Below are 23,854 nucleotides of genomic sequence, written 5' to 3'. Positions count from 1 at the left end.
TCCAGGAAGAACGCTGTGGAGCTGGAACTCGCCAAGTGCAAGATGGACATGATGTCTCTCAACAGCCAGCTGCTGGATGCCATTCAGCAGAAACTGAACCTCTCGCAGCAGCTTGAGGCTTGGCAGGTAAAAGTCTGTGAACCCAGGCTGAGTGTAAGGATGGGTTTGTTACTGGAGGGTCCCGTGTGTGCAGGTGAGCAGTGATTCGTCTTCACTGTGTGAGTCGGGGCTCTAGGCCCCAGGCCCTGAGCGCCTGGAGGAAGCCACTTTCCAGAGCGAGGAACCCGGCTATGCTGACCTCCAGGCTTGAACAGGGGCCTCCTTCAGCCGCTTGTCTTGGCCTTGTTGAAATTAGCTCTAAAGACACTGCTGTCGACGTGGAGGGCCCAGGAAGCCCTGTATGACTGACTGGAAATTCATTACTGGATGCATGTCGTTCAGGCACCCTTGGGTTATCCGCGGCCACTGCTCTTCCCTTTCTCAGAGGCCAGCTTCCTTCTTCCACAGAGCACCGTCCCGGCGCAGGTCTGGGGAAAGTGAGTCAGTGTGTCCGTCTCTAGCACCACGGGTGTCAGAGTCCCATCAGCCTGCCCTGTCCCAGGCCTCGATGTGCTCCCCTCTGGGCCAGGGCCACCACTTGCTTTTTGTTAATGAGATTAGGGAAGTACAATTTCAGGATATGGGTGTAACCATTCATGTTTCTCCCCAAGAAATCCTAACTGGACAGATGAAAAGGCCCCTGCAGCTTTCCCAGGCAAGCCCCTCGCAGGGGGCAGCTTAGAAGTGACTGTTCCTCCAGGGCCCTGCCTGGCTGGCTGCGGGAGCGCCAGGGTCCCCCCACCCCAAGAGCTGCCCCCCGCCTCCCAGCCCGCTGTGTCTTGGCTCACCGCGTCTGTTCTTCTCTTTTCTCTCGGCTACAGTTTGCTTCCTCAGGGCTTTTTACTATCTGGCTCCTTTGGTTTCTGATCTAGTGGCCTTTCTCAGTTCCCGTATCAACAGCTTTAGTTGTACACCCCTCCTGCCTTTGAGGTGAGCTCTTCAAGCCCCCACCCCCTCACCTCTCCTCTCCCGCCATCACGGTCCCACCCCACCGCTCCCTCACGCTCACCATGTCGTGTGTGTCGGTGCCGGCGTCGTCTCGTCCGTGTGCCATGCCATCACGCCCGGCCTCCCCCTCCCTCCACCGTCACGTCTGTGAGCGCGAGCGCGGCAGCACGTGGCCCGGTCCCCACAGGCTGACCCGGCCGATGCTGGTTTGTTGGTTCCATCTCCTCACAAATGGGCAGTTTTATGGATGTGACCCAGCATGGAGTTCGAGCAGCTTGTGTGTCTGTCGAGTTTTGATGTGATAGATTTCATGGAATTACTTTGCTGAATCCTACAGTATAAAAAAATGCAGTTTGCAATGTACCAGAAAAAACATTGGCAGCTTTGAAAGGGTTTCTCTCTGAAGGACCCTGTGACGTTCCTAAAGTTGCATTTAACGTAGATCTTATGGCGCACGTCCCAAGAACAGAGCACTGGGCCGAGGATTTGACACTGGGACCTTCAGAGTGAGGACCGTGTCACTTGATGAGGAGGGGGTGTAGGTAGGAAGCTGTATGTGAAGAAGGGGGCAGGGGAGGAAGGCAGGAGAGCAGGACATGAGCAAGGGGTCTGCCTGCCGCCACCTGGTGCCACGCTTAGGAAAAGTCCCCAAATTTCACATGGAAACTTGCAGACATCTGAGTGACTGCGAGCTTAGGTGTGTGGGAGGTGATGGACAAGCTGGTCAGCCAGCAGCCCAGCCGGCCCTCTTCCTGTGCTCACCGAGGGAGCGGCTGCCCCGGTCTCAGGAGTGCCCGCCACGTGCGGCCTCCGCGTCTCTGCGCGTGCACACGGCAGCTGACTCGCTCCAGCGTTCAGCCCGCGGCTCGGTCTTTTCACCAGGACATCGCAGAGCCCACCCCACAACGCCCGGCTTTAGGGTAAAGCAGCCGGGCCGACGCTTGTGTTCCCGGCTGATGTTAGAAAGGGCTGCTTGTTTCTAAACCTGGACTTTTCATGGTCTGTTAACGGCAGGACGCCTCTGTCCCGCACAGACTCAGTCCAGCGAGGAGAGCGGAGCCGCTCTGTCCAGCAGCAGCTGTGGGGTAAGAGCTGGTTCTGGGAGGTGAAATCATCTCCTTTGCAGCGTTAGCTCACTGGAGGGAGAGGCGCAGCCTCACTGAGGAAGCGCCTAGGATGGAGCACGACAAGCCTCGAACATGGCGCCACCCCAGCCTCCACCAAACAGGGGCCCCATCCGTGGGGGCCGAGCGTGGATGGTGGTCGGAGAGGAGGCACCCGGGAGCCTTGACCGTGCACGTGGGCCTGCCAGGGGCACATGGGCACTGGCAGCTCAGGCTGGTAGGAGCCTGAAGGGGGCAGAGGGGCGAGAAAAGCCCCGAGGCCAGGCTGTGAGGCTGGAGGGCTGGCAGGCCAAGGCCACCCTGGGGCTGCGGGAGGGGGACCAGGTGAGGGGGGCACACTCGGCCCCCAGACACACAGGAAGCAGGGTCGAGGGGCCGCCCGCAGGCTGAGCAGGGCTCGGGGCGACAGACGGGCACCCACAGCGGCCGCTCCCGGGGCAACAGACACACACCTGGTCCTGGGTCGGCCCGGGAGTAACACCGCGCAGCCAACCAAGCCCCGGGAGACCGGGAGCCCCGCTCGGTGCTTCTTGGTCTCGGGTCAGGGCAGCCGTGGCCGCAGCCGCTCGCTCACGTCCCCCTCCATCCTCTCCTCTCGTGCTGCCCCGATCCGCCGCCTCCCCGGCCCGTCCCGCGGCGGCTCAGCGTCCTTACCCCACCCGTCTGCCCACAGGATGACATGCACAGGGTCATTGACCGGCAGCTGATGGACACGCACCTGAAGGAACGGAGCCGGCCTGCTGCCGCCCCCTCCCGGGCCCCGGGCCTGGGGCGTGGGGACGAGCCCAGCACCGCTGAAGGCAAACGGCTCTTCTCGTTCTTCAGGAAGATTTAAGCCCGGAGGAGTCAGGCCAGCGAGGACGGGCACACTGACGCCGACTCAAATGGGGGTGTGGGCCAGGGCCCAGGGCAGCACGTGCGCCCGCCAGTCCTGCCGCGCTGGGCCGGGCTCAGCGGCCGCACTGCCTACTCGCCCAGGGGCCACATCGTCAGGAGGCTCCGCCGCCTCTGAAGGCGGCTCTCACCAGGGCAGCCCGAGCCGTGTCTCCACTGCCGGGCCCGCCCTGGGGTCCACCGCCGCGGAGCGGGGCTCAGGCTGCTTCCAGAGCAGCTGCCGTGCCCGGCTCCAGGCACCGCTGCCCTTCTGCTCTGGGCGGGGAGAGAAGCGGAGGCCCTTTCTGCACACCCGAGGCCCCAGCTGCCCGCTGTGGGAGCCTCGTCCTGCTGGGCACCAGGCACCGGGCCTGGACCCTGTCCTCCCACAGCCCCGGCCCAGGAGGCGGCCCCTCACCCGCATGCATGCACCTCCGGGCCCGGAGCCCCAGCCTATGGGCCTGATGGCCGGCCCTTCTGGCCACAGCAGGCCCGGCCGTGGCTTAGGCTGCCCCCAGCCTCAGAGGAAGCAGGGCCTCCTCCCCACGCTCTGCTGCAGGCCTTGCTCCTTGGCAGGGCCCTCTGCCGGCTCAGTCCTCTCCCCTTCCTGGGGCTGGGCAGAGGGCCCCCCGGCCCCCCACATACACAAGTTCTCGGCTCGGCCGAGCACGTCCAGGCCACAGGACGGCTCCACAGGGGTCTGTGCTCAGCCACGCCGCCGGGCAGCATCGATTCCACAGGGTGGACGCCTCCAGAAACTGCCCACCAGGCCCACGGGAGGTCACCCCAGCGACCTCCCACTCCTGCTCGTCCTCAGCAACCGCTTCACCTTCTCTGCTGAGGCCCCAACTCGGACTCAGAGGCACCGGGCTGAGGCCGCCCTCAAGCTGCTTTACAAGGATCATCTCCCTCCCTCACGGGGAAAGCACAGCAGGGATGCGTGGAAAGAATGTACCTACAGATATGTACAGACACAGTGCTGCACACACAGCGCTGTAATTTTGTATGTAGCAACCATGTAAATACATGTATGGATTTTATAACATACATATTATATATGAATCTATAAAGGCATATTTTTAGAAAAACAGCACACCACTGCTTCTTTTGAAAATAGTCTAAGAATAAAATGAATTTCTACAGAGTTTCCTGCCTCAGTCACTGGGAACCTGGGGCGGTGTCTGGGCAGAAGGCAGTGTACAACTTCGATCCGCTGGCTGGTTATGCAAAGGCAGAGTACCCCACACACCTGGGAGGTCACCTCATATGTTGGTGCCAAGTCAGTGGATTCAGCCCAGAAGAGGCATACACACCGCCCACCCGGAGGGTGAAGGCAGGCGTCAGTGACAGCTGCCTGGCTCCAGGCGGGCAGGCCCCGCCAGCGCCGCTGACCAAGCCCCAGGCAGGCCCAACAGCTCGGCATAACCTCGAGGTAGAGAGAAGTTACTATAGGCACATCCGTCCAGAAGAAACACGGCACTTTCCCTGGCGTCTTACCGTGTGTGCTGCAGTCAGGGGGGAGCTCAACCTGGACCGACCTTTTGCAGACAGAGCCACTCTGGCTTCTGAAAGTGTCCCTGGGCCTCGGCGGACACCTGTGCGGGACTCAGACCAGAAAAGACAAGGGCTGGATGCAACGGGTGGGGAGCATCCAGGCCCACCCGGGGCACAGCTGGAGGAGAGCAAACAGACCCTGCAAGAAAATTTGGCAGCTTGAACCTTTATTTTTAGTATTTTTTTTTAAAAAGCATAATTAGAAACTTTCAATACAGAAATAATCCTAGCAAACCATTTAAAAGTGTTGTTGTTTGACAGGAAGTTCACATCAGGTCCACCAGGACGCCGGTCCAGCCCTGAGTCCCCACCCCCCACCCCCCACTCATGCGTAAGACACTCCTCGGACGGGCACGCTGCCATCACCGAATCTCCCCCCACCTGGGTCTGGGTGTCCAGCAGCCGGAAGCCACGGAGGCTTCTCGCCCGCACTGGAAACTTGCAGGCCCCCCACCTTATTGCCTAAATCTGCGAGCTCTGCCACACCGGCGTCACCTGGACGCTCAGGGCCGAGCCCCGAGTCTCCACATCCTCCAGGGACCCAGGGTGGCTGGGACAGTCCTGAGGATGGAGACCGCGCTGTGGCCCCACACACCCAATCCGACAGGGCTGCCTACTGCCAGCCCCCAGCCCCGCCTCCCCAGACCCGGAGCACCCCCACCTCGTCCCATGGCTCCAGAGTGAGGAAAGTCTGTCACCCAGAACCGCGGGCTTTCAGCAGTCTGGGGGAAGTGGAGAGACAGGTCAGAAGAAACCCCCAGTTTTTATTGATTAAAAACCCATCAACAGTGACATGGGAAATCTGCAGTGAATCTGTGATGTGATTGTCCAATCAGGGCTTGACCTCAAAATCGCTTAGGAAAGGAAATCTAATAAAACACATCATGGTGCTAAAATAAATTATTCCCAGGTTACATGATCTTTCAGGGGAAAGGTGAGTGAAGTGTCTCAAGGGGGAGAGGGAGTGACCGTAATGACGTGCAGAAGACCCTGGTCATTCCTCCAAGGGCACCAGGGGGAGTCACGGCTGGCACCCAGCCCAGGCGGCCACTCCTTACCACCCGCCAAGAAATTCTCATGCTGCCTTTGTACTAAAACAGTCCCGTTAGGGACCCAAGGCTGCCTGCATCCAGCTCAGAGGCACCATCCCCAGGGCCAGCAGCCCGACACCCGCTCCCCATACTGAGGAGTGCCGGGTGCTCACTGGAGACCCAGGACTCCAAGGGAGGCCCCTCCTTTCCCATCAACAAACGGCCAGAAAGGCAGAGCTTCTCGGCCAGGAGCCCAGCTCCGCGGTGACAGGAAGCCATTCGTTTTTTCTAAAAACACTGGACCCAGAGTCGGGAGGCCGCAACTTTTGCTGCTGTGCCAACCAAACCTCAGGAAGAGAAAAAAAAGTATAAGGAACTTAATTCATTTGATTTGGCTTCACTTTTATCTGTTAAAATGACGCTCCTTAGCAGCCCCCCCACCGGCAAGCCCATCCGTGCACGAACACACCCCTACCTTTCTGTTGGAACCCAAACAGGTTGGTATATATAAGTTAGAAGCCACAGCTCCCCTGGGTTGTAGCTGAGGTGTCTGGAAGGCAGGACAAGAAATCTGTGGGCCAAAGGGCAGGAGTGATCCCTCCTCTGGAAGTGAAGGGCCAGGCCTCCAGGGGGACCCCCGGGCCCACCTCAAGGCGGGATCCCCCAGCTGCTGGCGGTGACAGGCAGGATGGGGAGGGGCAGGGACGGGCCCTCCATGCGGGGGAGACGCCGACGCCTGCGAGAGGGAACGAGTCCCGTGGAGCCCACGGCACCAGCCCAAGTTGGCAAAAGGTACGTGTTCTAGAATGTGATCCTGTCCTCTCCGGAAGCTGCTGGCGGTAAGTTGGGGTGGGGTGGGGAGGGGAGGGAGTGTCGCAGCAGGCTGGCACGAAGGAGGCAAAAGCCGGGACGAGGGCGGCGCGCTGGTTAAAGCGATATACACTATGTACAGACTCCGGTTAATCAGTCCGCTCGGCTGGCAGCGTCCTCGCTGGGGGGCAGGGGCGCCGGAAGGGAAGGGCAGGCCGTCCCACACCTTCTTGGCACTCGAGGGGGCGGGGAGGAAGTCCCGACGGCGCCTCCCGGTACAAAAACGTGGAGAGAATTCTTTAAATAACAGCACGGAACTGAGACTGTCCCCCAGGAGGAGCCCCCGGCCCGGGGCGGGGGCGTGGCCGCAGCGCAGTCTCTGCAGGGGGCTGGGGGCATTAGCAGCAGCGTTTCTTCCGTTTACTGTTCTTCGTGAGCTTCACCACGTCGTTCTGTTGCTGCTGCTGCTGTTTCGCCAGGTTGTCCTTCTTTGCCCGGAGGACCAGTTCTGTGATGCAGTTGAACATCTGTGAGGGTGAAGGAGGCAGGGCGGCCTCAGAGCCGGGAGGAGGCCCTGTCACAGCTGCGCCCCCTCCCGCCTCCCCGGGGCCAGCCTTCCAGTCCACTGGGGGCTGTTTCTGCACATATGTCTTCAAGCCCATCTTGAAGAAGGCAGTGAACGACAGAGGTCAGAAAGGAAAAGCATCAACGACCTCTGAGCTGTGTCTCGGGGAAGTCAGCCTCAGGGATTCTCCAGCCTTTCTGTGAAAGGATAAAGAGCTCCTTTCCTTCGGCTGACACCTCGGATGACACAAATAAAGGTGCCCCTGCACTGATGACAAACCAGAAACAGCCAGAGTCTGCCCACTCCACAGTACCTCACCACACGTCCCGCTGAGAACCTTCCCCAGAGCACGCAAGACCACCCCCAGCTCACTCCACTCCCAGGGAAGGAATCAAGGACAACCCAGGGGGCAGGGCTCACCCCACCCCAACCTACACGAGAACAGGGGAACCTGTAAAGGGCTCAGGGCCCCACCACAGGCCCCAGTGGAAAGGCCCACGGTGTGACCCCAGCCGGACACAGTGGGGGATCAGCCTCCCGGACCTCTGGGCTCCAACCCCACCGGCAGGACCCTCCCCAAGGCTCCCAAGTGCTTCCAGCAGCCCCAGCACAGGCGGCACTCAGCCCGCCTGGGGTGTGCTAGGGCTGGCCTGGACACCCACCCGAGCTCTGCAGGCCAAGGTCCAGGGAAAGAAAGCCAGAGAACGGGGAGAGGGAACAGTGGGGGGTGGGGAGGACCGAGCGGACCGCGCCCGCCTGTGGGGGCAGGCCCACATCTGAGGCAGCCTCTCTCTCAGGACTGCTGAGGTGCGAGGTGGCCCCGGCAGGGGGATGCCCGGGCGCAGAGCCTGGCACACACAGCAGGCACTCCATCAGTGGCCGCTTCAACGATGCTGTCTGTCGGCTACCCGGGCGCCCCGGGGGGCTGTGCCTGCGCTCCCAGCCCTTTCGGCGCAGGCCTCACCTCTTCCACATTGACATTCTCCTTGGCACTGGTCTCAAACAACTGGATCCCCATCTGCCCAGCAAACTTGTAGGCGTCTTCCGTCTCCACCACCTTGCGCTCGGGGTCGTCGTTCTTATTCCCCACTGGAAGGCAGGGCAGAGTCAGCCCGGGCCCCCAGCCCCGCTGTCCTCCGCCCCGCCCGGCCCCGCCCCCGGGCCACCCTGCCCACTGCAGGGCACCTCACCTAGGATCCGGCACACGTCGTCACAGTTCTGGTTGATTTCATGAAGCCATCGCTTCACGTTGACGAAGGATTCGGCGCTGGTGACGTCGTAGACCACGATGACCCCGTGGGTCCCCCGATAATACCTGTGGGACCAGGGTCGGTGTCAGAGCTGCGGCGTAACCAAGGGCAACTCCTTCGCAGGACCCGCCAGCCCGCACCGACCGTGGGTGGGGAGGGCGAGGGGCTGGTGCATCCCCCCAGGCCCGGAGGCCTCAGCTGGACGTCGGGGCCTGGTCAGCACTGCCACTCACCCTGCTCCCTGGGCAGGGTGCGTAGGGAGCACCTGGCCCTGCGGGGTCAGCCAGATTGTTCAGAGGCTGCGGACTGGCATGCGGACGGCATGAAACTTAAGTTCTTGTTTCTTTTTTCAAGTTCAGGCAATGGGGCCTTCCCTGATGGTTCAGCGCACTAGATCCCACCAGCCGCAACTACGACCCCTGACTGCTACAACTAAAGGTCTCGTGCGCTGCAACCAAGACGTGGCATAGCCAGGTAAACAAGCACAGAAAGAAAATACTCAGGCAAGGTTTGCATTTGACAGCATATTATCACTGTGCTCTTTAACATTCAAGAAAGTTTTTCTGTCCTCAAATCTGTCTTAGTAAAATGCCATTTCAAGGACAGGCGCCACTTGTGAGGCCTGCCAAGGTCTGTTCACACCCTGGGGGATGGGCGGGCACCTGCCCTCCTGCCATTCCAGGCGCGTCCAGGCTGGGCCTGAGGTCAGCGGCAAGGGCTTCAGGAAGGAGGGGTTGCCTCAAAAGTTCAGGGGGACAGACGCGGAGCATGGGCCTCATGCTCTTCCAGAGAGCCAGCACTGACCCAGCGGCCAACACGTCACCTCACCCGGCACGCAGACACACTCACAGGACCCCCCTGCCCACAAGAGACGGGCTCAGGGGTGGACAGCAGCCTCCCCAAGCCAGCCCAAAGCGCCCCCACCTCCTGGGCCTGCAGGACAGCAGGCCCTCCCCGGTGGCGGTCCTGAGGCAACACAGGCCCCGCGAGGACGGAGCCGGCCGGGCCGCACGTGCACTGTGTTCTCAGCTGCCCACCCAGCAGCGCTCTGGCACACTCCTCACAGCCCCATCACACGACAAAGTCAACCGAGCTCCATCTCTGGAAGGCGGTGTGGGCCTGGGAAGGTTACTGCACGCACCTCACGGCGCTGTGGTTCCCTCAACTGTAAAATGGGGGACCAGGATGTAACTCTGGGGGTGGCTGTATGACTAAGGCGATAATACATGTTTCCACAAGGGCCAGCTCTTATTATCATCACCATTAACAGTCCTTCAGCGACACTCCGGGCCCCACACACAGGCGGAAGAAAACCAAGGGCACTGAGGGCGGCTCCCTCGGGCTGGCCACCAAGGCGGCAAGAGCTGCCCGCTCTCCACCGAGACCCCAGCTCACGTCCCCCAGCGCTTCACCTGCCCACAGCTCTGCCTTCCTGGGGACAAAGCCCTGTCCTGGGCAGCCCGAACAATCGAGCCATCCACACCCTGCCCCCCTTCCCTGCTGATCATCACCTGGGGGTCGCCCACCTGAGCAGGTGCAGGAGAGCAAGCCAGGAAAAGGGGAGAGGAGGGAGACAACTGTCCCCTGCCAGCAACAGACATGCCAACAGCGGACTTCGCTTCCCAACCCTCCTTTGTTGAAGACAACCGAAGATGTCGAGAAACGGCGGAGGGAGGGCCAGTCTGGGACTCGGGGCTCGGGCCTCCCATTCCTCCACCATCGGGCACCACGTCCACGTGCCACAGCTTGGCTCTGTGCCAACACGACCGCGAGGCTCGCCGCTCACTCGCTACCACAGACAGGAGGCCACCACGTCCCCACGAGGACAGGAGGCTGGGTGAAGGAGCTGCTGGAAGCCACGGCCTCTCCGACCACCACCCGACCTGCGCCCCCAGCCCCACTGCTTGGGGTCAGCAAACCCCAGCTGCCACAGGCAAGAATTGGTGAAGGGACAACAGGGCGTTCGTTCTCAACAGGTGGACAGGATGCAGTTTTAGTTTCTCTTTTAGAGCCCTGAATCAGAAAGGGCCACGCTATTGCCCCCAGACTGCCCCACGGCGGCTAAGGAACTCCAATTCCCCCAAAGGATGAAGGAGGCAGCTCAGCCCCTTCCTGCTGCCCTGGAGGGAGCTGACCCCAGCCTGCTGCCCAGCCTGGAGCATCTCTTGTGGCCACAGGCCCAGCGTCCTGGGCTGGTTTTAACTCACAGGAGCCACCACAGCATCTGCCGCTGGCGCAGCCCTGGTCCCTGGGGGTGGGGGGCCAGCAGAGGGCAGGGCCGTGGACCCATTAAAGTGCGGGTCCCCAACCTCCGGGTCGCGGACCAGCACCTCCTATCAGATCAGAGGCGGCATCAGATTAGAAATAAAGAGCACAGTAAACGTCACGTGCAGCACTTCCCTGCTGGTCCAGTGGCTAAGACTGTGTTCCCAATGCAGGAGGCCTGGGTTCGATCCCCGGTTGGGGAACTGGATCTCACATGCCACAATTGAGAGTTCGAATGCCTCAGTGAAGACCCAACACGGCCAAATAAATAAATAAATTTAAAAAGTATATGTCACGTGCTTGAACCATCCCCAGGCCATCCCCCCCACCCCCAGACCGAGGAAGAACCATCTTCCATGAAATTGGTTGCTGGTGCCAAAACGGCTGCGGCACAGCTGAGTTAAACTCAAGAGCCTTGGCATCAGGCAGACCTCAATTCAACTCCTGCCTAACTGACCAAGTCAGGTCCCTCCACCTTCTGTGGGCCTCAGTTTTCTTGTCCGTATACTGGAGAGAATCACAGGACTCTTCACCGGGATTAACCGAGATGAAGCAGCCACAGTCCCTGGCGACAGTCCTGGCCTAGAGGAGGGCCCCTGGTCAGTGCCTACACCTCGCGACACATCCAGGCCCGGAAGCCCGGGCGGCCCAAGCGCGCGGCGCCCGACTACCCCGGGAGCCTCGACTCCAGCTGCCCCTCAGCTTGGGCCTCGCCGGCAGCCTCTGACACCAAGGGGCTCAGGCAGCTCATCAGAGGTGGCTGCAGAGACCTGCCCTGCGAAGCCCCGGGTTCTCGGGGAGGCGCGGACCACGGCGCGCGTGCTCATCTCGGGGCCGGCCCGGTGACCGGACCCCCTCCTGCTCCAGGGCGGCTCAGGCTCCGGCCCCCAAGCCCCCTTCACCAGCCCACCCGGCTGGCACCCCCGGTTCCCCCGCACTCCCAGCCACCACCCTGGGGGTCTTCACCCCCACACCTCGCACCCCTGGGATGCTCGGCAGCCCCGATGGGCGGCCAGCCTGGGGGCCGCCCGCCTCCACCCCACAGGGAGGAGAGGGACCTTGGTGGCACCTCCCCGAAAGCCCCTCACACAGGACCCGCTGCGGGAGGCAGAGGAGAGGCCTGGGCCTGGGCCCGGCTCCTACTCTGCACACACCCCTCAGACGCTCCCCCGTCTGTAAAGGCGATGAGAACACCAACTGCAGGGGGCTCCACGGAGACTTCCACTTGCAGCCCAAGCACCCGGGACCTGGCGTTACTGCAAACCCCGAAGACAAGCCCCCTGGGAAACTAGAGAACAGAGACTTTAAGCAACTTGCCCAAGGTCACACAGGGAGCAGAAATGTAAATTCCGAACCGCCTGCCTTCGAAGCCCTGCTCTTTCCCGGAACCTGTTCCAATAACAGCCCAAGAAGTGAGCCACTCCACAGGACCCTGCAGTCTGGTGCTCCAGCCAGGTTTCCTCCCGTTCACAGCAGAGAACACAAAGGAGGGCGACCTGGGTCTGCCAGTCACTCAGTCATGTCCGACTCTGCGACCCCATGGACTGTAACCCGCCAGGCTCCTCTGTCCCTGGGATTTCCCAGGCAAGAATACACGAGTGGGTTGCCATCTCCTCCTCCAGGGGATCTTCCCGACCCAGGGACTGCACGAACCCAGGTCTCCTGCATTGCAGGCGGATTCTTTCCCATCTGAGCCAGCAGGGAAGACTCCAGGGTGCGCTGGGCCCCCAGTCAACAGCTTTGGGAGGCGGGGTGGGGGCCGCCCAACAGCCTCCCACCTACCAGTGCTCCTTCCGGACCCCCAACAGAGAGACGCCCCCTCCACGTCTGGGTGGTGACAGAGCTGGCACCCCCAGCAGGCGAGCTGACACCAAACAAGAGTACCCTTGCTGCCTGAGCGTCTGACCGCCTGGTGAGGCCAGCACCATCAGTGTGACCCCATTTTAAAGACAAAGGAGGCACTTCCCTGGTGAACCAGTGGTTAAGGCTCTGCCTTCCAATCTAGGGTACACGGGTTTGATCCCTGGTTGGGGAACTAAGATCCCATGTTCCATGAAGCTACAAGCACTGAGCCCACGCTCCACAGAAGGGGAAGCCCGAACACCGCAACCAAGACCCAGCGCAGCCAAAATAAATAAATATATACACAAATCTTAAAAAAAAATAAAGACAAAGGAACCAGAGGCTCCACTGACCGATGCACGCTGCCCTGCCAGCCCCAGAGGGAGGTGTGAGGCTGCTGCCTGCCACGGAGGGACCGCACGCGCCCCGCTGCGTCTCAGGGCTTCAGGGGAAGAGCCATACCCGGCCAGGAGCGCAGCTCCCCACAGCCTCGGGGGCGCCCAGAGCCACTTCCCAACATCGGGGGCGGGTGGTCTGTCTAAGAAGGGGCGGGGGTTGGAGCGGGCTGGGCCAGCCTGACTCACGTGGAGGTGATGGTGCGGAAGCGCTCTTGCCCGGCCGTGTCCCAGATCTGCAGCTTCACCTTCTCCCCGTTGATCTCCACAGTCCGAATCTTGAAATCCACTCCGATCGTGGTGATGTAACTGCCTGCACACACAGGGACGTTAGCACGGCCCAGGGCCGCCCTGGTCAGACTGCGTCCTCAACAGCCCAAGTAACCCTGGGCTCCACCGTGCCCAGCTCCCTCCAAGTGCCTAGAGGACACAGCCCTGGACAAAAAAAGAGTCTGAGCCCCAAGGTGAGGGCAGGAGACAGGATACCATGAAACAAAGTGATGAAGACCATTTCAACAGCAATGAAGCCACCAAGGAAATAAGAGAGCGGGCCCTGACTGCAGAGGGAAATGCTCCACCAGAGTGGCCTGGGAACCGCGGAGGACCACAACACACTCTGGGTTTCTCTTTTCTACTCCATTCTAAACATTTTACGTGACCCACAAAATTAACTTTCTAAAACATAAACAAGACATATACACACTGTTGTATACAAAATAGATAACTAATAAGGACCTACTGTATAGCACAGGGAATTCTACTCAGTACCCTGTAATGGCCTAGAAAAGAGTCTAAAGAAGAGTGGGTATATGTGTATATATGACTGATTAACTTTGCTGGACACCCGAAACTAACACAGCAATGTAAATCAACTGTACCCCAATTACCCACACACACATACACACACACACAGTCATGCCCTGCAATCTGAAAAACTGCTCCAGGCAGCAGAAGAGACAGCAGCAGAAACAGCAGTGTGAGTGTGTGTGTGTGTGTGTGTGTGTGTGTGATGTGAGGTTGAGCACATGTAGGGACGCAGGCTGGAGTGGGGGCTCCAGGAAAAACTGTGTGTGTGTGTGTGTGTGAGAGTGTGTGATGTGAGGTTGAGCACATGTAGGGACGCAGGCTGGAGTGGGGGCTCCAGGAAAAACTGTGTGTGTGTGTGTGTGTGTGTGTGTGTGTGTGTGAGAGAGTGTGTGATGTGAGGTTGAGCACATGTAGGGACGCAGGCTGGAGTGGGGGCTCTAGGAAAAACTGTGTGTGTGTGTGTGTGTGTGTGTGTGTGTGTGAGTGTGTGATGTGAGGTTGAGCACATGTAGGGACGCAGGCTGGAGTGGGGGCTCCAGGCCAGCTCTCGGCTTTTGTGCCGTTTTCAGGAGCTTGGACTTTCTCTTGTGTGACAGGGAGGCATTGAAGGGTTTAACCCAAGCATGAGCGGCATTGTAAACAGCTCTCCAGGGGCATCTGTGTGAAAGATGGCGCTGGAGAGAATTTCTGGCGACAGAACAGTCTCATCCAGGCTTTCAAAGGCCCGAATGCTAGGAAGCAGGGGTCTGCAGCCTCCGGGATTTAATGCCTGATGATCTGAGGTGGAGTCGATGTCACAATAATAGGACAAAAGTGCACAATATAGATAATGCGCTTGAATCATCCTGAAACCCTAACCCCCACCGCACCCAGTCTGTGGGAAAACCGTCTTCCCTAAGACTGGTCCCTGGTGCCCAAAACGCTGAGGACCGCTGCTAGGAGGAGCCCACATGCTCACCCCCTTCGGAGCTGCCAGGGTGACCCGGGGCCGCAGACACACACACCGACTGCATCAAGAGTGGAGAGTGGCCAGGAAGGGCCAAAGCTCAAAGTCGGGCGGAGCTCAAGGAAGGCTCTGGGGCAGAAGTCACATTTGGGCCTGGACAGAAAGAACAGGTACAATTTCCAAGGCTGCGACCAGGCTGGGGAAGGACATCCTCGCCACAGGAAAGGCCGGAGGCAGAAGCACGGAGACCAAGATGGCCTTGGCTCCACGGGGACTGGGTTCTGCTGAGGAGAGCGGCCCAGCACCCAGTGCCGTGGGCCCTTGAAACTCGGCTGACTACTGAGCGAGCGAGCGAGCTGGTGAAGACACAAAGGAGAACGAGAGACAGCAGGAGGAAGGAAGCTGGACAGGGGAGCTGAGGACACAGTATTAAGACCACCGGTTTTCATCGGGGGTTGGTTAAGGCCCCCCAACCCCGCCCCTCAGGATGCCTGGTGATGCCTGGAGACATTTTCATGTCACAGCTGGGTCGGGGGTGGAGGATGGGGGGGGTTCAGCACCCCTCTGCGCACAGAACAGCCTCCACAACAAAGAACTGCAGGGCCCAGAGTGTCCATGGTCCTAAAGCGGACAGACCTTGCTATGAGCTCGGCTCACTTGAGAGAAGTCCGCTGAGGTTTTTAAACAGAAGAGACCCTGCCAGAGACAAGACGAATTCAGCAGCCTGACATGGGGTGGGCAGGAGCTACTGGGATGCCTCAGGTGAGAACCAACCACGGTCCGAGCTGGTAGTAAGAGTGGAGAGGAGACGGGCCGCAGCAGAGAGCCTTCTGAGAGCTCTGAGCTGACAGGGCAGAGGGGAAGGTTTCCCAGCACGGTGGCAAGTGCCCGCTGGCTAGCACTCCTGAAGAGCAAGGACAAACCAGCAATGTTTACTGAGAGCTTACTTAGTCCCAGGCCATCCTTGCAATAACTCTGCAGGGCAGGGATGGTTATCAGCTCCTCTTTTAAAGATGAGTTGAAACTCAGTCACACTCACAGTGACGCAAAGAAGACAACTCTTTCCAACGTCACACCACCACTGTCAGGAGAAACCCACCTCTCCCCTGAGAGAGAGGCGCCTGCCACATAACCACTTCCCTCCATGGCATAGAAGGGCATTCCTTCAGTCCTCGGTCAGAGAGGCCAGGCCAACCCGAAGCCTCTGCACTGAACCGATGAGCTCCACCAATGAAAACGTGGCCCACCAGGATCGGGGACGCAAGATCAAACGGGCAGCACCTTCCGCCCATCAGCTGAGCAAAACGGAGACCACTGAAACCCAGCGGCGATCAGCACCAACAAGGGGCTCTTCTGAGCCCTTCAGCTTCGCACGGGTGTCAAAGGCCCATGGGCAGGGCCTGTGAAAACCTGAAGAGCACATACCCCCTGACCTCGTAACTCTGCTTCTGTCCAGGAATAAACGCAGTGCCCTGAGAAATGCGGCACCATCTGAGACAGGCTGCCAGAAAGCATGCGCCCGTCAAGAACACTGTTGGTGAACCACGTGCACCCCTGCACAGCCACTCAAAAGAACCACAGGGCCTCGTGTCGACGTGCAAGGACGACCCCCGACGAGCTGGGGGGAGGCCAGTGGCCGCCCAGCGCAGGTGGGGGTGAGGGGGAGACACCGAGCGCCAGTGCAGGCCCCACGGCGGGGCGGGGGGGCCGGGAGCAGCGTTCCCTTTTCACGCTGTTGAGTCTTCCTGTTTGACTCTTTACAAAGCCATGTCCCAAGCGGCAGTTTTTCTTTCTTTTTTCAATGTTGGGGCACAAAAAAAGACCCTGAGTAGAAAAATGATGGGCCTGCAATTGCTTTTTTTTTTTAAGACGATAGCTGGAGACTGACTATGGAGACTTCTAGCCTACTCGCCACGCCCCCCTTCCATCTGGTGAGGCAGAGACCAGGGTGTACTGGCGCCAGGGGAAAGGATTTAAAACCCAAACACCCAGCAGCACCCCAGGGGCACACTCACCTGAGAAAGTGTTGTCTGCGAAACGTAACAGTAAGCTGCTCTTGCCAACACCTGCAGGAGAGAGAGCAGGGGGTGAGAGGCGGCCTGGGTGTCTGCTCCAAGCCCGACCCTGCTTCAGGGAGACGGGCGGGGTTCCGGCTCTCCAGATGCACGACAGCACCCACCTCCCTCCCCAGCCAGCCTCCCACCGGAACACCTCTCCCCTTTCCACCTCTGACCTTGACCCCAGGGTAAGCCCCAAGCTGCCCCCAAGCCAGAGACGAGAAAGGGGCCCATGCCCGGGTCCAGCAACCCCTCGAGGAGACCCAACAACAGGAATGAGGCTAAGGCTGACCCAGTGCTCCTGGCCCCCAGGTGTGTCCAGAACACCGTCCGGAGAAAACACATCACGTGCGGTCCTTCAGCTTGGTGAGACAAGGGGCTACACGGCTGCAAAGCACCCTGGAGACCATCAGGGCTGGTCTGTAGGCCAGGAAAGGGAGGCCCAGACAACTCGAAGCCACTGCTGGCCACTCTCCCCCTGGCCGATGCCACTGGTGGGGAAGGGGCGTCCGCCTGACACTCCTCAGTCCGACAGCTCACAGTGCTCAGACCACTTCACTTACCACAGCCTCTACTGTTCCAAGGACAGACAGAATCCTCGTAAGGATTGCTGCCATCCCATCAACATCCACCCCCGGCAGCATGAGCCCCCAGGGACACGTGTCCTGTCCCGTCCCCGCGGGGTCAGCCAAGCACAGAAGGAAGCCCGCACGCACACATGCCCGCGAGCCCAGCCGCATCTCTTAGGAGGAGGCACCTGAGGCTCCGAGAGCTACACGCTGGTCTCGGGGCCTCGGCAGGGCTGGGGGTGGGTGCTGGATCTGAGTCCTGCTGATACATGCTGCTCTGGGAGTCTTCCTGCATCTGCTTCAGGAAGTGGAATAATAAAAAGACCTGGGATTTCCCTGGTGGCCCAGGGGCTAAAACTCTGCAATCCCAATACAGGGTCCCCACAATACCCCCCTAGTTGGGGGTCCTACATATCCCAACTAAGACCCAGCACAGCCAAGTAAATAATATTTTAAATAAATAAAGAGACCCAAAGTGGCTGCTCTGTCTCATTCCTGTTAAAGAGTTTTAGCAGCACTACTAAAAGCAAGGCCCGGGGTCTCAGACACCGCCCCTGCACACCCAGCGCAGAGCTAATTGTGAGTACATGTGTGTGTGTGTGTTCCCCAAACCCGCAGAAGGCGCGGCCTCTGCCCCTTCCCCAGCTGACCCAGGCATTCTCTCTGACCATCTCCTCTGGGGACCTCTCCCAGCGATGCCCAGAAGACCTGGTCGGCCTCACAGAGCGAGCCAGGCTCGGCCCGTCCCGGAGGCAGGCCGGCGCCGCTCTGAGCACACAGGTGCCGCAGCCCCGGGCTGCCGCTCAGCGTCTGTGCGCGCAGGGCCCACTTCCTCATCGCTGCCCCCGCGAGGCTTCCTGCCGGCCGGGCCGAGGGCGAGAGCAGGTCCCTGGCCGGCCCCTCGCGGCGGCGCTCTGCCCCACGCCACCACCCCACGGGCCACCGGCTCCCTGCTTCCTCCCGGAGCCTCCTGGCCCGCTTACTCAGCGAAAACCTTGTGTCTGGGCCACAAGTTCCTGAGTTCCTCCAGGAAGGGGATCCCGCCTCACTCGCCCTGCACGGACCTGGGGCTGGAAGCCGGCCCCAGCATTTAGTAGGCACCAACAGAACACTGTTCAGTGAACTTCTGACTAAACCAGGGCCGATCACAGTCGGCCATGCCACCAGACGCTATGGCTGCAGCAGGAAGAAGAGCCCCAGTGCGGGTGTTCAAACTTTGGCGGGGGGGGGGGGGGGGGGGTAGCAGAAGCCTAAGGGATGGGGGTACGCCCTCTGCATGAAGCAGGAAAGCAGCAGCGTCCCCCCCAGCCTGGCCTTGGGGGGTGTGGGAGGGGGAAGGGTGGGGCTTCATTCACCCCAAGCTCATCTGCAGAGCTGCTCAAAACCACTACAGTCACCCTGTCAACTGCTGCTTCAGGCCGACACCCACCTCTGGCCTGGCTGGTCCCTCTGGAAGAAAGAGAAACCCACCCTGAGAAACGCGTTTCCTAAATGTCTCTGAAGAGGCAGCCTTGGGAACACACGCAGCACCCACAGAAGCAGGGAAGTGCATGGTGCCGATTGGCCTTCACCTCAGCCGAAGTCAACAGCCTCCCCACGGCCACCCTGGCCCATCACCCTCGACCCCGCAGGGAGTAGAAGCCCGGCCCCTGTTGCCTTCTGGAAGCGGGGAGACAGACTCATCCTGTAGAAAACGGACCCGCCACTCTCCGTCTCCACCAAAGCCCAGCCCTACCCGCTCTGCCCCTCGTCCCACACAGACGCTCTGTCCTCAGAAGCCTGTGCCGCAGGCCCCGCCGGGCTCCTCCATCTGCTCCAGCTCCTCCACTCCTCCTTGCTTCAGTTCTCGACTGCTGAAGACCCGAGAGCTTTGAGTAAGGTGTGCTCAGCTTTAATCCTGGCTCAGTAACTAACTCATTGTACAACCTCAGACAAGTCACTCCCCTCTCTGAGCCACAGTTCACTCAGCTGTGGACTCAGAGGCTTTAACTTGATCTCCAACACAGCCTGCAGGTTCTAAGAATGAGTCTGGTTAGCCCCCTGGACCGGATGAAATGCTGTTACAGAGGCAATGTCAGAAGCCCCTGAGAGACCGTGTACAACCTTAGGCACAGAAAAGAGATGCAAAAGCTGAGGGGATGTATTCCAGAAGCAAGTACAATGTGGCAGAGTGGGAAGAAGAGCTCTAGTTTTCTACAGAAAGACTAACATTCATCGAGGGCCTACTGTTTGCCAGGCCCGACACCAGCTGCTCACAACGCATCATGTGCATTAACTCCTGGCTTTGCCCTGGAGGAGGGCATGGCAACCCACTCCAGTGTTCTTGCCTGGAGAATCCCATGGACAGAGAAGCCTGGTGGGCTACAGCCCATGGGGTCGTAAAGAGTTTGACACAACTTAGCAACTAAACAACAAACAAGTTTATTATTAAACTATTTTGCTCTTTGTTGAAAAAACAACAACAACAAAAACTCCTGGCTTTACCTCTGAGGAGCTGTGCAACTTGGGCCAAGTCGACTAGTCAGCTACTCTGAGCCTTAGTTTCCATATTTGACAAACCACACAGGCAACAGGTAAGAACCAAATGAGAGAGTGTCTATGAAATCGTTTGAAAACCCTTAAGGAAGCATCACATAAGAAGCCAGATTGAGGGGAGGGCGAGACGCCAGTCTACCTTGCTCAACTGCCAGAGCTTACCATGAACTTCCAAGGCTACCACCTCCCAACCTCACGACCATTGGGCGTTGAGTGTCAGCCCACTGTCGGGGAACGTTAAACTGCAAAGCCTACATCTCCTCTACTCAACACAGTCTACATGCTCAGACTAACCAGGGAGTCAGATCCATAAGTCAGATCACTTGACCCAGTGAGTCTTCTCCCACAACTAACTTCAGAGTGAAAAATCAACACACCAGCAGAATGTATGGTGAAAAAGAAGGCCCAAACCATGGCCTGGGTTTCACTGGGAAGAAGAACTGGGGAGAAGGTGCATCTTCTGGCTAAGCTTATGCTTTCCATTTTTGTGGGGCTACACGCAGGCCCCAGGCCTCTTGCAAAGGAATAGGGACCTTGAGCATGGTAAGCTGACCTAAACTCCAAAAGGACAGAAATCACCTTGGTGCCAGCCCCTCCAGAACCGAGGTGAGGTCTGGGAACGAAGCTCAAAAGGCATAAGCGTGCCAGGACCCTGGGAAACGCCCAAGGCCGTGCTGGTCTCGAGGCTACACAGCTGGTCTGGGTTTCTCTCATTCACACCAAGAAGAATTCATGCTCCCCTGGCCACAGCTACTCTTCATCTCCCTCATTAGCCCTTAAACTTTTCTCCCTTCCATGGGCAACCACAGAAACCTCAGCCATCCTTCACCTGATCCGAATCACCAGCCACGTCGCAATCCATCTCCACAGTGAGACCACGACCCACCCACTCGCCTGCTTCTGCCAGGGCCCTGACACAATGCTCCCACTTCAGAGCCTAACAACCCCTCGATTTGGTCCCCACTTTCCCTAACAATCCATGGGCACCACCACCGACCTGGCCTCTGCCTCCAGTCACATGATACCGTTGTCAGCACTCAACTCAGGTCTGGTCTGTAAATACGGCACGTTCCCAAGCCTCCCTCCCCATCGTAAAACCCCAGCACCTCAGCTGTGCTCCTATAAACCTCCCAGGGCCTGCCTCCCTGACCTCTTGGTCACCCCATAAACCTGCTTACCTGCCACACTCCAAACACCTCTACAACCCTCCACCCTTTATCAGAAACAAGCCTACCTTTTCTAAAGATGTTGGATATTCATTCATTCAATACATACATGCTAGGCACCGCCTGGGTGCCAGGCACTGGAGAGGGACCTAGGAGCTCTCCAGGAGGGCACACTCTTTGTAATGTTGGCTGACCCACCTCCGGCTCTGTCCAGCAGACCAGTGTGCAACGGCAAACACACGGGGAGCGCTCACTATGTGCCCGATTCTGCACACTTCGCATGCATTATCTCCTTGAACACTCCATCAGCCCAGCGAGGCGGATCCCACTATTGCTCCATTTTGCAGATGAAGACAGGGAACCCCACAGAGAGAATAATTCAGCAGGAATGTGCCAGACCCGGCGCGAAGTGCTTTACCTGTCTTACTTCATTTAAACTTCACAGGAATCCCATGAGGCAGGTTCTGAGATTACCGCGCCCCCCCTGCACCCACTTTCCCCAGGAAGAAACCCAGGCTTACAAACGCTACTGACAACCACACACCAGAAGCTCCCTTTCCGCCAGGTCCAGTGCGAAGCACTTTTCCAGCTTCATCTCACCCAAGACTCACGCACCACCCAGCGAGGTAAGTCCCCACCTCTCAGATGAGAGAACCGAGGTTCGGAAAGGCGAAAACAACTCGCCCAAGGTCAGGGTGAGGAAGCTGGTAGTCCCGAGACTCGAACCCGGCTCCCTCCAACTCCAGAGGATCGCGCGACTGGACCAAGGTCACACGTGGGGCAGAAGGGCCGGCGCGGCGAGCGGACCGGGAGCCTGGACCCGAGCCCGGCGCGCCCGGCCCCTCCGCTCCGCGGCCCCGCGCCCCGGCCTCACCCCAGCGCGCCCCGGAGCCCCTCCGCGCGCCCCCGGGGCCGCCCGGCCGCCCCGCCCGGCCGCCCGGCGCGGGCCGGCACCTCCCCGCCCGCCCGGCCGCCTGCCCTCCCCGAGGCCCCTGCGGGCCGCGCCCGGCAGGGCCCACGCCGCCTCCGGCCGCCGCGGCCCTCACCGCTGTCGCCGATGATGAGCAGCTTGAAGAGGTGGTCGTAGTCCCGGGCCATGGCGGGCGGGGGAGGCGCGCGAGCGCGCGAGGGCGGGCGGGGTCGGTGCTGGCCTCGGGATCCGCGGCTCCCTCCGGGCTGCTCCGGCAGCGGCGGATCCACTTCCCGAACAAACAGCCGGAACTGACAGAAACACCTCCCTCCGCTCCCCCCGCTCCTCCTCCTCCTCCTCCTCGGCAGCGGCCGCCGCTGCCGCCGCCTCGCTCCTTCCCGCCCCGCCCCGCCACTGCGCAGGCGCAGCGCCTGGCCGCGCCTCCGCGCAGCCGCAGTGGCGGCCGGCCGCGCCCTCTCGGCGCTCGCGCACGGCGCCTGCGCCCTGTTAGGGGCCCGCGGGCGCGGGCTGGTAGTGCCCGTGGCTCTTCGGCGACCGTCGCCGCCGCCGCCACCCGCCCGCCGTCCGCGGCCTGCTGCGCGGGAGACTCCGAGAGCGCACCTGCGGCCAGGCCCTAGCTGCAAGATTCCCGGAGTGCCGGGGGAGGCCGGCCGTGGCCCTGGGTGGACTTGCTGCTGCTGCTTCATCTTCAAGACCCGCAAGCGCTGCGGAGCGGGACCGACTGGCACGCAGCGACCGGGCGGGGCGGGGCTTACGCCAGGCTCCCGGCTCCTCGGGACTGGGGACTCGGGACACTCCGCCCCCATCTGCCTGGACGCCGCCTCCGAGGTGCTGGCTCCGGGCCCCCCGCCGTGTCCCGGGGCCCGTGGACTGGACGCCGAGGGCGGCTGGAGACTGCGGGAGTTTTTACCGAACCGTGTGAGCAGTGTGGCTTTTGACGGCAGCGCTGGGGCAGAGTCACAGCCCAGCCCCGCGATCTCTTGGAGCCTGAGATGCCCCGTTGGTAAAGCGGGCCGAGAGGTTCCAGATTCCGGGTCCCTGTCCAACCTGACGCTGAGCCTGCGAGATGAATTGGCCTGGTGTGTAAGATGCACCCTTGAGATCGATAACAGCAGCGCCCTCAGCTTCAGTTGCACCCCACCAACAGATAAAACTTCTGCAGATTGTGTGGTAGGAAGACCGGGGCTGCCGACGTTAAGCGGTATTCAGTTTATCATCAGCCCTGGGGTTTTGTTTTTGTTTTTTTCCGGGTTTAGAGTAAATTCCTGACTGCCCTAAAAATAGGTTGCGCCTACTGCCATCCTCGTTTGTAGAATTGCAGGGAGAAAACGTTACTGATGAGTTACTGATGAGTTCTGTGTAGCTCCGTCCCTTTATAGTCAAGTACCTGCTAGATATTTCTTCTTATTTTCCCAAACTTATTTTGACTTTCTACAAAGTAATGCCTGTGGTGGTGTTTTTTTTTTTTTTTTTTAATGTACAGAAGCTTACCAGAAAGTACAAGTTACCATTTTCCCCCTCAGACCCAGCCCTCGCAGGTTACTAAGTTTCTTGATACCTTAAAATGGTTAACAAATATTTGAATGAATAAATGTCTTTCACTGAATTGTCTTTGCCTGTGGAACACACATGTATGTAAAGTGCCTTTTCTCTCTTAACAGCATACTTAGACCTTCTGTCATTTCACAACCTGGGAGCACTCCATCATTGGCATACTATAATTTGACCACTCTGCTGTTGATAGGCATTCACATTTACAATCTCTTATTATAAACAGTGTTGCAGGGAAGATCCTTGAGTAGCACATGGGGTGTCTGACTCAAGCTTTAAGTTGTTCTTCCAGGAGCTGAGAATCGGCCTGGTGATGACCAAAGAACATGGGCTTAGGATCTGAAGGTACTAGCTGGGAGGTGAAGTGAAAGTGAAGTTGTTCAGTCGTGTCCGACTCTTTGCGAGCTCTTCATATGAGCATTGAAACAACATGGTCCTTCTTGCTCTGGGAAAGGTTAGTGGGATCCCCTTTGATCTAGCAGTTTTAGGAAATACAAGAGAAGAAAGAAGCCTCAGTTTCCCCCCAGGCAGGCACA

At 59.5% G+C, this 23,854-nt stretch overlaps 2 protein-coding genes across 4 annotated transcripts in view; one reads left to right on the top strand and one right to left on the bottom strand.

Moving 5' to 3' along the window:
• Positions 1-3,021, top strand: part of LOC133056460 (BICD family-like cargo adapter 1) — a 77,633-nt gene extending 74,612 nt beyond the window's left edge. For both annotated transcript variants that reach the window (XM_061141780.1, XM_061141779.1), the window contains 2 exons: positions 6-126; positions 2,845-3,021. In XM_061141780.1, coding sequence (XP_060997763.1) covers positions 6-126; positions 2,845-3,006 — 283 coding nt within the window. In that variant the 3' untranslated portion in view covers positions 3,007-3,021. The remainder of the gene's footprint in view (positions 1-5; positions 127-2,844) is intronic.
• A 1,727-nt stretch (positions 3,022-4,748) lies between these two features.
• Positions 4,749-22,057, bottom strand: RAB35 (RAB35, member RAS oncogene family). Of its 2 annotated transcripts, XM_061141777.1 has the most exons (6): positions 21,883-22,019; positions 16,525-16,575; positions 12,946-13,069; positions 8,195-8,319; positions 7,969-8,093; positions 4,749-6,966 (listed from the first exon to the last, which is right to left on the bottom strand). In XM_061141777.1, exons 1-6 carry the CDS (start codon positions 21,932-21,934, stop codon positions 6,838-6,840), a joined length of 606 nt encoding a protein of 201 aa, XP_060997760.1. In that variant the 5' UTR covers positions 21,935-22,019; the 3' UTR covers positions 4,749-6,837. The 2 variants fall into 2 exon arrangements, with proteins under 2 accessions (XP_060997760.1, XP_060997761.1); XM_061141778.1 differs by lacking the exon at positions 7,969-8,093 and having other exon boundaries at positions 6,860-6,966; positions 21,883-22,057.
• Between the last annotated feature and the right edge of the window lie 1,797 nt (positions 22,058-23,854).

This window comes from Dama dama, chromosome 5 (assembly GCF_033118175.1).
Source record: "Dama dama isolate Ldn47 chromosome 5, ASM3311817v1, whole genome shotgun sequence".
In the NCBI taxonomy this organism is placed as follows: Eukaryota; Metazoa; Chordata; class Mammalia; order Artiodactyla; family Cervidae; genus Dama; species Dama dama.
Note: the sequence above shows the minus strand (reverse complement) of the source record. Positions and strands in the feature narration are given on the sequence as shown.

What these genes read in the sequence shown, in the direction of transcription:
- RAB35 (XM_061141777.1), bottom strand. Translation starts at nt 21,934, where the DNA reads ATGGCCCGGGACTACGACCACCTCTTCAAGCTGCTCATCATCGGCGAC. An exon ending in CGACGTGTGCCGGATCCTAG is followed by an intron (nt 8,094 to 8,194) that starts GTGAGGTGCCCT and finishes CCTGCCTTCCAG; the next exon opens with TGGGGAATAAGAACGACGAC. An exon ending in AGAATGTCAATGTGGAAGAG is followed by an intron (nt 6,967 to 7,968) that starts GTGAGGCCTGCG and finishes TCACCCTCACAG; the next exon opens with ATGTTCAACTGCATCACAGA.